Source organism: Crocuta crocuta, unplaced genomic scaffold, assembly GCF_008692635.1.
Source record: "Crocuta crocuta isolate KB4526 unplaced genomic scaffold, BGI_CrCroc_1.0 scaffold233, whole genome shotgun sequence".
NCBI classification, from domain to species: Eukaryota; Metazoa; Chordata; class Mammalia; order Carnivora; family Hyaenidae; genus Crocuta; species Crocuta crocuta.
The window spans coordinates 1,715,389-1,730,166 of NW_027529526.1; the positions used below are offsets into that span (position 1 = coordinate 1,715,389).

Sequence of the window (14,778 nt, forward strand, 5' to 3'; positions counted from 1 at the left end):
GAGCAATTAGAAGGGCTTCTTGAGTTCATATAAATTAGTAATTAGAATACTCAAATAATTGTTGATTACTTATTTTATTTTTTAACATTTATTTATTTTTGAGAGACAGAGCACAAGCAGGGGGAGGCGCAGAGAGAAAGGGAGACACAGAATCCGAAGCAGGCTCCAAGCTCTGAACTGTAGCACAGAACCCAATGCAGGGCTCGAACTCACGAACTTCAAGATCATGACCTGAGCCAAAGTCAGACACTTAACCAACTGAGGCATCCAGGCACCCCCAAGTTGATTATTTTTTAACATAAATAATAGATTAGTTTTTGTTAAGGCCTAACTGGCTAATTAGTCACCAAACATCTTTGCTTTTGACAGAAATTATATCAAGTTCATGTGGCAACATTAGTTTCCTTACATGCTGATTAGAAGCTCTGATGGGCAGATTTATATTTGATTATTAAGAAAATGACTACTAATTAATGTAGTCTAAAAGATAAAATATTTCAAAACATGTTCAATGGCAAGAGGTGGGGTGGATGTTAATAATCAGTGAAATCCATGAGGGGGGAAAATGTTAGAAATGATTTCATGCAAATACCCACATACGGAGATCTTAAGGGGAAACTTTCAAAACATACTTTCATTTACAGTGCAAGCAAATAACCCACTATATGTTTTAAGTGGTCAGAAAACCTATTTCTACCTTACTGACATTTTTCCTGGGCACCCTGTACAATGGGCACATAGAAAGTATTTGAGGGGTGCCTCAGTGGCTCAGTCGGTTAAGCATCCAACTCTTGATTTCAGCTCAGGTCATGATCTCCAACTTTATGAGATAGAGACCCACATCAGGGTCTGTGCTGACAGTGTGGAGACTGCTTAGAATTCTCTCCACCCCTGCCACCTCTCCCCCTACTGTGCTCTCTCTCTCTCTTTCTCTGAAAATAAACAAACAACAACAAAAAAGTACTTGATAAATAATTGTTTAAAATGTCCATAAGTGTGTGAGCTGATATTTTTCTATCCCATTGATCTATTTAGGTCATAGTACATTTTTAAAAACTCAGATTTGTGTTTCAAACTCAGAGTCTAGATTTAGTGTCATTTATAATTATTAATTCACTCAACTCAGCACCTAATACAAGATAAGAAGTATGCAGAAGCACTGGGGCGATGAGGATGAAAACGACACGCTTTTGCTAATAAGCTGCTTATGATCTAATGGCAGAGACTGGTAATAAACTGCTCAACTGCACTGTATGAAGCGCTCTGACATTGACAGGACAAACATACCAGTTGCTAGAGTGTGAGGTGAGGAAGGAATACACTGGGGTGCCATAAACTGCACAAATATTATCACGATTCACCGCAACACAGGATAGGGTGAAGCACTGGGGAGACTTACTGGGTAGCTTTTACAATGTCACAGTTACTAGAGTCCTCTATAAGAGGAAGGGCTTCTCTCGCCTTGGCAAGGTCTTTGCTTTCATATGCACACACTCCATGTCGACCAAATCCTGGAGGGTGGGGGCCATGGCTGTGATTCCTGCACTGGAACATAAGAGTAATTTGACAAAGCACAGGGGGAGAATTAATGTCACGTTCAATTACATACGAAACCATCTGCTACCATCAACATGATCTATATTATCAAATTATAGAGTTTCTTTGAGTCTTACAGGTATAGCTTAGGGAAGATTTTCATCTTAATTCTATTCACTGAGATGAGTTATCAGAAAATTCCCAATTATATGTTTTGTCATTAAATAAAAGTCATCTCTAAGGGCACCAGCGGACCTTCTTACCTGTAGTAGGTTGAGGGTTACAGCTATTGACACATAGGAAGGTCGCCAGCTCTCTGCTTAGGGAGTTGTGGCAGCCACGCCCTAAGGATACACCCTCACCTCCCAATAAAACAAGTTCTTGAATAGGTATTAACTGGGGTCTTGGGGGAAGAGGAGAAAGTATTTTTTTAAATCTTTGACTAAATAATACCTCAAAATCTTCCAAGTTTGGTGAAACCATAAACCCACAACTCTAAAAGCTCAACAAACCCAAGTAGGATAAACCTCAAAACTGTACACGAAGGTATATTATAATCAAATCACCAAAAACCAATGTCAAGGAGATAATCTTAAGAGCAGCCTAAGGAAAAAGACACATTGTGTTCAAAAAAATCAAAGACACAAATGAATTCAGACCTCTTATCAGTAAGAGCAAGCCAAAACGCAAACACAACAGTTTTCAAGAGCTGAATGAATTACAAATCTGAAGCAACAGCAAAACTGTTCTTCAAAAATGGGGGTGAAATACATACTTTTTCAGACAAGCAAAAGATGAGAAAATTGCCAGTAAACTTATATTCTAAGAAATGATAAAAGAAGTTCTTCAGGCTTAAACGAAAAAATTCCAGATGGCAATCTGAATCAATACAAAGGAACAGAATGCCAGACTACATGGGTAAATATGTATAATTATGTGGGTAAGCATAACAGATTTTTTCTCATTTTTTAATTTCTTGATGATAGTAGTGAAACGGAAGTATCCTTATAAGTATACTTGTAAAAGATGTTACAATAGTTATAAGAGATACTACAGTAGTATTTATAGGTAGGCAGTGATAACTTAAAGTGTATAATGCTAACTAAAGAGCAACCTTTAAATGAAGAGGTCTAAGTAGTAAGCCAAGAGCAGAGATAAAATAAAATATGTAAAAGCCACCAAATTAATATCTTAAAAAGGCAAGAAAAGTAGAAAAAAATGAATAAAGAACAGAGAAGAAAAAGAAAAATGTACAAGATGATATATTTACACTTAACCACCATATTGATAATCATGTTAAGTGCAAATGGTCTAAAAAACAAAAAGACAGATTGTTAGATTGGATTTAAAAAAAAAAATTTTAATGTTTATTTATTTATTTCTGAGAGACAACATGAGCAGGGGAGGGTCAGGGAGAGAGGGAGACATAGAATCTGAAACAGGCTCCAGGCTTTGAGCTAGCTGTCAGCACAGAGCTTGACGCCGGGCTCAAACCCACAAACCGTGAGATCATGATCTGAGCCAAAGTCGGATGCCTAACTGACTGAGCCACCCAGGCGACCCCTAGATTAGATTTTAAAATACTACAACTACAAGCTGTCTACAAGAAAACTGCTTTAAATATAAAAATATACATAGGTTAAAAATAAAACAACAGAAAAAGACATGCTATGCAGAAACATTAAGCATAAGGAATGTAGCAGCTATGTTTATATAAGACAAAGTAGACATCAGCACAAGAAATATCAGAGATTAAGAGGGACATTTCATAATACTGAAGAAAGAAGCCAATGCATCAAGAACATAACAATCCCAAATGTCTGTGCACCTATAAAAAACTTTTCAAATTCATGAAGCAAAAACTGATGGAACTGAAAAACAAATAGAAATTTTCACAATTACATTTGGATATTTCAATACTTCTTTCAATAACTATGAAGGAGTAAACAGAAAATCCTATTGGATAGAGAAAAGGATAGAGAAGACTTAGCGCTATCCACCAACTTGATCCAATACATTTTCATAAAGCTCCACCCAACAATAGAACAGATTTTTTTTCAAGTGCACATAGAAAACCAAGACAGACAATATATTGAGCCATAAAACATGTCTCAACAAAGTTAATGGACTGAACACATACAGAATATGTTCTTTACTACAATAGAATTAAAATAGAAAACAATAACCAAAGGGTATGTGGAAAATTCTCAAATATTTGGAAACTGAACACCACATTTCTAAATAAACTATAGCTCACAGAAGAAAACAAAGAATAACTGGAAAATATTTTGAACTGAATGGAAAACAAAACAGCAAAATGTGTAGGATGCAGCCTGAGCAGTGTTCAGAGTGAATTTTTAGCTTTAAATGCCAAACAGGCAAAAAGAGTCTAAAATAAATGATTTAAGCTTTCACCTTAAGAATCTAAAGGAAAAAAATTAAATTCAAAGTAGACAGAATGAAGAAAACAGTAAAGGTAGAAGAAATCCACAAAATATGGAAAACAATATAGAAAATCACGCAAAACAAAAACTCATTCTTTCGAAGGAATAAATTAAAAAAAATAATAAACCTCTAGTCAAATGGATCCATAAAAAAGAAGATGTCAGTGACAAATAGGCTTAAAAAGGAGACATCAATATAAGATTCTATGAACATTAAAAAGGTAATAAGGCAGGGCTCAGTCAGTTAAGCATTCAACTTCAGCTCAGGTCATGATCTCCTAGTTTGTGAGTTCGAGCCCCACGTCCAACTCTGTGCTGACAGCTCAGAGCCTGGAGCCTGCTTCAAATTCTGTGCCCACCCCCCGACCCCTTCCCCCACTCACATTCTGTCTCTCTCTCTCTCTTAAAAATAAACATTAAAAAAATTAAAAAGACAATAAGACAATACTGAGAACATCTTTATGTCAATAAATTCAACAACCTAGATGGAATGTACAAATACCTCAAAAGACAGAAGTTATCAAAATGGGCTTAAAAAGAAATGAGCAGCACTCTAGCTATTAAAAAAATTGAATTCATAATTTTAAAACTTCCCATTAGGGGTGCCTAGGTGGCTCGGTTGGTTGAGAGCCCAACTCTTGATTCCAACTCAGGTCATGACCCAGAGTCATGAGATCAAGTCCCTCATCCAGCTCAACGCTGAACACAGACCCTGCTTTAGATTCTCTCTCATTCTCTCTGTCTCTCTGTCTCTCTCCTTCTGCCCCTCTTCCCCGCTTGCATGCACAGACGCACATGCTCTCTCTTGCTCCCTAAAACTCAATCAATCAATCAATCTTCCCATTAAAAAAAAAAACAAAACCCAGGTCCATATCACTTCTAACTGGTGAACTCTATCAAAATACTTAAGGAAGAAATGATACCAACTCCTTCAGAAATGATAGGGAATTCTTCTCAGCTCATTTTTGGAAGCAGCATTACCCTGATACTAAAATCAAGAGACATTATAAGTAAAAAACAAAATAAAATAAAAAAACAAAACAAAAAAATAACTACAGACTCAATACCCTTCATAAGCATAGATGCAAAGACCTTTAAACAAGACATTAGGCAAAGTGTACCCAGTAACACTATGTAAAAAGAGTAATATATATTATGGCCAAGCTTAGACATTTTAAAACAAATCAATGTGACTTACCACATTAAGAGAATAAAGGAAAAAAATACATTCATTTCAGGAGAATAAAGCAGTTGACAAAATTCAACACCCACGCATGATAAAAAACTCTTGGATAAAAATTCCTGGCACACTAGGGAAAGAACGGAACTTTCTTAACCTGATAACGAGGTACAGGATAAGAAATCTACAGCTACCACACACTTTGTGGTAAAAGACTGCATGTTTAACTCTAAAGACTGAAAACAAAGCAAGGATGTCCACTATCACCACTTTTTTTTTTTTTTTAAGTAGGCTCTACACCCAATACGAGGCCTGAACTCACAACCCCAGGATCAAGAGTTGCTTGCTCCACCAATGGAGCCAGCCAGGCACCCCATTTCTAATCAACACTGTACTGAAGTCCTAGACAGAATAATAAAGGAAAAGAAAATAAAATGCATACAGATTAGAAAAGAAACAAGTCCATCTTTATCTGCAGACAACATGATCATGTACATAGGAGATCTAAGGAATCTTTATAAAATTTACAGTAGCATCAAAAATATAAAATACTTAAGATGATTTTATACCATTTCCAGCATTTTCAGTTACATTAAAGGGGGAGGTTCACATCAAATGTCTAGCACACCATTTCTAGCAATTGAAACTGGCTATTTCATCATTCCTTCTTGTTCTTTACCATAAGGTTACCCAGCCTTCACCCACCTTATTCATGAGACCTAGCTCTCTGAACAGCCTTTCACTGTTTACAGACATCCCCCTCCAAAAAAAAAAACAAAAAACAAAACAAAACAAAAACATTCTGAAAGGATAAATACACATTAAGAACAGAAAAATTGAAGATATTTGAAATAATATGCCTCAGTCAATTCTCCAACAGTTCCAAAAAAGGCTTAATTGAGAAATGATAGTTTTACTGAAATAAGTCTATAACCCCTCAACAGGTTTACTAAAAGCAAATAGCCTTTTCTTTTTTTAAGTTAACTTACAATAAATTTGACTTCTTGGTATGTAGTTCTATGAATTTTAACAGATTACGCATAGTGTTGTGTAACCACCACCAAAATCAAGATACAATCCAGTTCCAACATCTCAAAAAACTCCACCGGGATAGTCCTTTGTGGTCATACCCTCCCCAAATCTCAACTCCTGGCAATTGCCGATATGTTCTTCATCACTAGTTTCATATTTCCCAGAATGTCATATGGAATTATACAGTATATACTCTTCTGAGACTGGCTGCTTTCATTTAACATAATAGTTTTAAGACTCATCCAAGTGGTTTTCTGTTATTAAGAGTTCTTTCCTTGCCGTATAGTATTCAATTATATGAATATATCACAGTTTATCCCTTCAAACAACCCATGTGAGTTGTTTCCAGCTTTTGGCAATTACAAATAGAGCTGCTATAAACATTCACGTACAAAGCTTTTGTATGAACATATGTTTTTGCTTCTCTAAGAGTGAGACTGCTTGCCCATCTGGTAAGTATACGTTAAATTTATAAGAAATCACCAAATTATTTTCCAGATTGGCTATACCACTTTGCATTGCCACTAGAACGTGTGAGAGTGCCAACTGCTCTGCATGCCCACAGGCGCCTGGTGTGATGAGTGTAATAGATCTGTAGCAATACACCATCATGGTCTTAACTTGTGTATCTCTTAATGGCTGAAGCTGAGTATCTTTTCATGTCATCTGTTTGCTTTCTTTGGTGAATTGTCTTTTACCCATTTATTAATTGGGCTGTTTGTTTTCTTGCTGTTAAGTTTCGAGAGTTCTTACATTATACATTCTAGACACAAGTCCTTTGCCAGATAGATTTGCAAATATTTCCTCCCAGTCTGTAGTTTATCTTCCTATTTCTTAAAAGTCTTTTATATAGCAAAAACTTTGAATTTTGATGAAGTCCTATCTATCAATTTTTTTCTTTTATGTACCATGCTTTTGGTATCACTTCTAAGAACAGCAGTCTTGGGACCACAACTCCTCTGGTCAAAGAGGAAGTCTTCCTCCCACAGAGTTTCAGGCGCTTGTGCTGCCAGGAGACCTCCTTCTTGCTCCTTGAACCTGAACTAGAAGACTCCTCCCAGAGCACTCTGTCTGCACTGAGGCTCATCTCCATGGTTCAAGTTCAAGCATGGAGGGGAACAGGGGGTGAAACCCCAAGGGAAAAATATGTAAATTCACTCCTGGTTCAGTGGTTTTTTTGAATTCTGATCTTTCCCCACAATCTACCTGTTACAATTTACTTCTCAGAATCCTTAAACGGCTGCTACTTACATTCTGCTCAGTGCATTCGGTGAGATAGGCAGGGCCGAGTGCACTTACTCCGTCTTACCCAGAACCACAGCCACAGTTCTCTTTTCAATAGATAGGTTCTGCTTTAGCTGGTGAATTCAGCCTCACTACCTGACACTCCTTACACACAAGCATACTCGCACCCAGCTAAAAAATAAACATATAGGTCGTGAGATTAAAACATAAATAAGAATATTACTTCAGGATTCTTTTCATCATATCACAGCAATTATAATTATATCCAATTGGAAGAAGACAAGCTGTGGAGGGAAGAGTGGAACTATGCTCAGAAGTATTAGAGTGTCAGTAAATAGCAGATGTAGGTTAAAATGGACACAGCAGTCAGTCTACTTTTTATATCAACATTAATTTTTTAATTACAAAGTGATTCATATTCATTTTTAAAATCTAGCAATATAAAAGGGAATAAAGGGTAAACAATCTGGACTATTTTCCCTCTAATCTTACAGCACCAGAGAAACTACTACTAACAGTCGGTATATCCTTCCTCATTATGTATATAGCTAACGCTTGCACAGCTCAGGTTTAAACTACACAGGCCACTTACACACCGATTTTTTATATATATATAAATACACCATAGTACTGAGATGTATTTTCTTTTCCTTATGATATTCTTATTAACATTTTCTTTTCTCTATCTTACTTTATTCTAAGACTACAGTATATAACATATAGAACGTACAAAATATGTGTTAATCAACTATTTATCTTATCAGTAAGGCTTCTGGTCAAGAGCAAGCTATTAGTACTTGAGGTTTTTAGGGAGTCAAAAGTTACACATGGATTTTTTTTTACTGTGTGGAGGGGTCGGCACCTCTAAACCTAGTGCTATTCAGAGATGCAGACTGATTTCAGCCTTTGCCTCTATAAAGAACTCTACACCCTATACATTTCACAGCATTGATTTCCCAAAGTAGGACTGCTGGGTCAGAAAATATATGTTTAAACATAAATAGATACTAAGCAACTACTTTCCCCATTTCACTCTCTAAACAGCAAGTATGTAAGTGTTCTTTTTTCCCTACAAACCTCCCCATAACTGAACATTATCAATCACTTTACAATTTCGCCAATCCGATAACTAAAAATAGCATCTTGTTTTTCGTTTGCAAGTCCCTCATTGCTAATGAATCTGAGTGTGTTTGTTATGCTTATTGGCTTTCCTATTTTCTCTTTTGTGGACTGCCTTTTCGTAGTCTACTGTTCTTCTAGGAGACTGTATATCTTTCCCCATTTATACGTTAGGAAGATTAGCCTTTTGCGTATATAGATTTTTCAACGCAGAAATTTACTCAACCCACAGATACAAATTTGTTGCTTCTCTTAACGCCTTAAGGCATTAAGAACATCAGCTTCATTTTTCACGTAGAAAAGTCGAGGAGGATTACACCTCTCAATGTAAAGAATATCCACAATTAAGAGCATTTATTTCTTTCAGCAATTAATTACTATGTATTTATGGCATACAAAGCATCATGCTAGGGGCACAGCAGACATGGGTATCTATCCTCCAGGAGTGTAAGCCTAGCAGAGTCTAATAGAGGCAAACAGAGTCAAGTACTAATGGGAGGCAACATGTGATTAAGTGGCAAAAATGGGTGGTAACGACTAAAGAACAGGAGCTACCCTCTGTTCACGTCATCATTTTTTGCCAAAAATCAGATCAGAGGAAACCTAAAAAATGATTATAGAAAGTCAAAGCCTGGTTTCAAAGTCGTGATCCCCAAAGTCAGGCAAGGCCAGTCAAGGCCATTTATGCAGTGACCCACTGGGTGATGGGAGAACGCGTTAAGGCTTCTATTATAATGATTTTTACCTTTTTTTAAAAAAGGGGAAACACAAAAATTCACAAATCCGGTTCTTTAAGATTTACTAATTTTAGCACTGCCAGCCTGTTTTGAATTTTTGTATCAAGCAAGTCACTCTTTTACAGTCTACTTACAAAGTAACCAGGGGGCAGAGTAAAAGTTCTACCACCCAGAGGGGTTGACAGCGGGACCTTCAGCATCCCGCAGTACTATCAGGGTAAGTTCATTTTCAAGTTACTCCTCTGGAAATAAGCAAGTGGCTTAAATTGATTCCTGCAAAGAAGCCATGAAGTACGATAATAATAACAGCATAAGTATAAGCAAACAAGAAAACAGCAGAGCTGATACTTTTATTCATAGTACCTTCAGTAGCACCTAAAGTAAAACCAAAGCCAATGTGGTCTAACAAAAAGCCAGCCTCCCTCCAAAAAAAAAAAAAAAAAAAAAAAAATCTAAATTAATCAAAAGGGCTACTTCGAAACAGGTTTATAATTATTATTTTTAGTTGAAAACCTTACCACAAGTATATATTGAGCTGTCAATCAATGAATATAATTTAGAAACATCTTCCCAAATCTTACAGTAACATGCCTTGTGAGGATAGGGATTTGGCAATGGGCTCCTGTTCCCAGCCCTCATGTACATCAAACAGAGGGAAGCTGAGCTTTTTAAGTGCCAGCTGACAACGTAACACAGAACTGTCCCATCAATGTGTAAGTTAGAGTGATCAATTCCCAACAAGTGATTAATAAACTGCAGTCAGTACCTGGATGATTTGGACTTTGCGGCGTACAGTGCAGGCTTTGTGTATCATTCTATTAATCTCACAGTACATAATGTTTTATAAAAATGAAAATTGGGGATTCCGCTTTTCACATTAGGGTAGGGTTTTACTCTGGGGGTGCATGCTCAAAACAGTTTTCCTGATAGGAGTGCATCCTCAAAGCAGCTTAGAGATCTCCTTTGCTTTGGATATCACACACCCCCAAAATTTAACAAGAGTTACAGGTGACAAAGGGAATGATCGGCTTTGGGGGAGCTCAACTTTGGAAGCCATCACATAAAAATATCTAAGGAAAGCAACCATACATTCCCATCACCAAGACTGAAGCAAGATAATAAATCCTTCCTAGAAATTACTCTCTAGTTATATAAATAACTCCTTCCTAGAAATCACTCTCTAGTTATATATATATTTATATATAAAAAGCTTAAATATTCTCTAATTTCATTTTGACCATGTTGAAAGGTAAACCCCTTGAGAACAAGGCCAAAGTCTAAGATTTCGTATTGATGAATGATAGCGGCTAATCGTCTACCCTATTTTTGACATCAGTTTTTCCATTTGTAAAATGCAAAGAACAGGCCAATATAGCTATAAGGTTCCTTCCACGTCCATCCCGTACGGGTCTAAGAGGAGCTGTTACAACCGTCTTTACTGAAATGTGCACTGACAAAGACTTCACATAAACACCCTTTGCGGCAGTGAAGCTCTACTGCTACGTGGCTACACATCTATGGTGATTTTTACAACAAAGTCCCTAAATTCTTTGATATCTCTCCATCAAGAGGAGAGGGTCTGCGTCCCTCCCTCTCAAGTCTGAGCTCTGGGACTGCCTCACTAATAAAATGCCACAGAAGCGATGCCCCCCAGTTTGCTGGCCCGGAGCTTAGAAACGGGCAGCTTCCTCTCTCTGTCTCTTGAGATACTCATTCTTGGAACCTGGCCACCACGCGGGCAGAGGCCCAGGCCCATATAGGTGTTCCCGCTGAAAGTCAACATCAACTGCCCGATATGTGAGTAAAGACACCACCAGATGATACCAACCTCGGCCACTAAGTATCCCACATTATGAGTCTTCCTCGCAGAGGCTCCAGACACAGGGGAACAGAAACAAACCATCTCTGCTATGCCCTGTCCAAATTCCGGACACACAGTGCATGAGCATGGCAAAGGGAGTTTTATACCACTATGTTTTAGGGTGCTTTGTTACACAGCAATAGAAAACTAGAACAATTTTAAGATATAAGGGATCATACATTTTCCACATGGAGATATCGTGAATCATATTATTTTTCTAAATAGTAAATAAGAACTATTAAAGTTACAGTGGGCATTAACTAAAAAGAAACCCAAGATCTAAAAAAATCATATTCAAACCCTGAGGATCACCCTAAATCCTGCCAGAGTATCAAATAAAATAAAGAGAAAGCTAACAGATAACCATTAAAACTTCTCATGACATTAAGAGAAGTACCAGAGTTGTTTTCAAGTTCATTCACTGGACATGTGTTTACAGAGTACCCACCAGTGCCGGGCACTGTTCTAGAGGCTAGGCACACAGCAGTGAACGTGACAGATGAAAGTCACTGTCCTCACAGAACTTACATTCAGTGGAAGGAAAGAGACAAAGTATGTTAAATGGTATCAAACAGAAATATGAAACAAGAAAGGAGACTAGGGAACGTTGCTGGTAATACTGAGGAAGAGGGGTTGCTGCAGTGAGGTGACATTTGCGTCAAAACCTTTAAGTGGTGGTTTTGTCGGTTAAACGCCCGACTGGGTGGCTCAGTCGGTTAAGCGCCCGACTCTTGATTTTGGCTCAGGTCATGATCTCACGTTTCGTGGGTTCAAGCCCTGCATCGGGCTCTGCTGTGCTCTCTCTCTCTCTCAAAATAAATAATAAGCTTTAAAAAAATGCAATACTCTTTATTAAAAAGAGAAAAAAGACAAAAAACCTTAAAGTGGTAGGGGAATAAGCCATGTGGGTATAATGAGGAAAGAGTACGCCAGACAGAGTGAAAAGAAAGTACAAAGGTCTTAAAACCCAGAGTGACAGCAGTTGATTAAGCAAGCAAGAAAGTAGTTAAAAAAAAAAAAAAAAAAAGAGCTCAGAGAGGAAACTAGGGGCCAAATGGCAACAGCAAATTCAAGCAAAAACCCAACAACACTGAAACTGGAACCAGTAGAACCAAATCCAACAAGAACAGGAATGTTTCACCCGTTCTTTGCTCACTGCTTTATCTCCAGCACCTATACCAGTGCCAGTGCCTGGCACATAGTAGAATGAATGAAGTCTTGGCTCTGTCGCTTAGCAGCTACTTGACTTTTAACAAATGACTCCGATTTTTTGAGCGCCAGTTCTAATCTTTAAAACTAGAGTAACAATCCCTCCCCAGAGGGTCACAGTGATCAAGCATGGGGGAATATTTTGCAAACTGTAGAGTGCCATGTACAGGTGAAATCTGTATTACTGTAAAATTATGATTATGATTATTATTATGGTATTATTAACAACAATTATTACTAACAATGACCACTCTACCATGTCCCATTAATTTCAGTCTCTAAATCATTCTTTTCCTCCATCTGTTGTGCAACTGGGGCAGGGCTATCTTCCCTTCAGCACAAGGGAGTGGACTTTAAGCACTTGAAGGCTTTTGTAAATGAGTGGCAATAATTAAGATAGGATAGGTACTCCTCTCAACTTTTCCTTGAGATTCTCTGAGAAATAAAATGAGGCATAGTTTCCAGGTGAAGATTCCACACCGGTTTGTAAAATCCAGTTGGCTTGCAAACTTTTTTCTTTTCTGTCAAAATGCAAGAACGCCTAACACGAGAAGAATAACTTAACACATTTCTCGACATGTTTTATTCTTTCTCTTAAACCTACAGCAGCCTGTTGAAAGGAGGACAGGAAGGAGGAAACATGAGAAACACTCTAAGGATTGGAAAGACATTGTTTTTCTTAGAGGCCAACTAATCCAGTCATCTCAAACTACCTGGATCCCTTTAAGGGCAGAAAATCTACACGTAACTCACTCCAACTGGAGACAGCTTCAGTTTTCTCATCAGTAAAAAGGAGATAATATCATGTTCTTCAAGAGGCTTCAATTCCGGAATAAACTAATGCATATAAAAGCATCTGGTACATGCTAAGCACTCACTAAATGTTGGCGGAATTTGGGTCTTCTTCATTTATTCAACATCAAGTGAACAGCTAAAGTATGGCAGGCAGCACTCTAGGCACTGGGAAAGGGCCGTAAGCAAAATTCTTGTTCTCCTGTAACTTCCCCCACTGGCCCGTTCTGTTCTCTGGAACTACATCTGGCTTCGGGCAGGATCTCCTCCACAACATAGCATCTTTTGAGGTTCTGCGGATCGCTATCAGGCACCTACCTCTCTTTCCACCCACATTTCCCCCAGCCTAAGCTAACAGCCTCAGTTCTTTGAAGGAGTCAGCAAGGATGTGGGAACAAAGGCTAAAACAGGGCTGGGTGGGGCGAAGGCAGGTGCCCAGGCAACTCCACGGAAAAAAGGAGATCAAGAGAACCGCACGGATTCCAGGCCAAGGTCAAGACGGGCTGGTCCAACTCAGGTGTGTCACCTGACACCTCTCCCAGGAACGGCCACACTCCCCTCCCAGTCCCCTGAGGTCGCTGCTGGGCAAGGGGGTACCGGCCCAGGGGGGGCGCCCTGGCCCCACCGTGTAGGCTGGAGAACCGGGAGGGCACTCGCCCGTTCGTCCTCGCCTTTTCTTTCCGGTCGCTTCGGAGAGAATTCCCAGCATCATTCTCGGCGTCTCCATGCTTCCTCCTCCCCGGCCCAGGCCCCTCCGCCCCCGGAGCCACCTCTTAGGAGCCGCCTCACACCTACGCCCTGTCCTCTCCCCAAGGCAGCCGCCGTTCTCCCGGCCCCAAGAACGCCAGCGTCCGGCCGCACTCACCTGCGAGCCCGGCCCCTCCATCTCGCCACTGGCGGCCGCGACAGGGAAAAGTGGCGGCGGCAGCTGGCGGGCCAGCCCCTTCGAGCCACCTTTACTCCCACTTCCTGCTTGCGGCCCCGCCTCCGCCGCGGCCCCCGTCGTGCCTTGTGCTGCCAATGGCCCTCGGGAGAGCCAATCCCTGCCCTTCCTTAAGTAGGGGGCGGGACTCTTCCGCCGCCGGGTAAGCTAGTGGGGAACCGCGAGTCGAAGGCCCCGCCCCCGTCCCGCCCCCGCCGTGTGCTTCCAGCCGGAGGCCGAGGCTGTGCAATGCGCGCCGTGGTTGGCGTCCACCTGTCCTTCACGCCTCATCCTGCCCCCCGACACACGCCCAGGATCAGGCTGTTACTCCAAAGCCGACCCACCATCTACTGAGAGCAAATGCAGACTTGGCTACTCAATAGCTACATAACCTTGTGAGAGTGTCTTATTTTACCTCAACTCCTCGTTTGTAAAATGGGGGAAAGTAAGGGTACCTACTTGACAGGTTGTCAGAGGACTAAATGAGAGAAAACTGCAAAGCCCCTTAGCCAATGCCTGACATATAATAAGGAATTAGTAAATGTTAACTAATAAAACATTCGCCACTCTCCACTTTTTGACCTTGAGCAAGTCACTTCCACCATCTGGGCCTCTGAGTTTTTTTCATACAAGACAGAAAATATGTGAGTTTCACTGATCAGACTAGGGAAAGATTGGGCAAGAGCCCTCCACCCCCGACC

General features: G+C 39.7%; 1 protein-coding gene across 1 annotated transcript in view; it reads right to left on the reverse strand.

Annotated features, from left to right (window-relative positions):
* ZDHHC13 (zDHHC palmitoyltransferase 13) overlaps positions 1–14,102 on the reverse strand; it is a 49,998-nt gene extending 35,896 nt beyond the window's left edge. Inside the window, exons 1-2 of the mRNA XM_077761045.1 lie at positions 14,021–14,102; positions 1,400–1,545 (exon numbers count right to left, since the gene is read on the reverse strand). Coding sequence (XP_077617171.1) covers positions 1,400–1,545; positions 14,021–14,041 — 167 coding nt within the window. The 5' untranslated portion in view covers positions 14,042–14,102. The remainder of the gene's footprint in view (positions 1–1,399; positions 1,546–14,020) is intronic.
* Between the last annotated feature and the right edge of the window lie 676 nt (positions 14,103–14,778).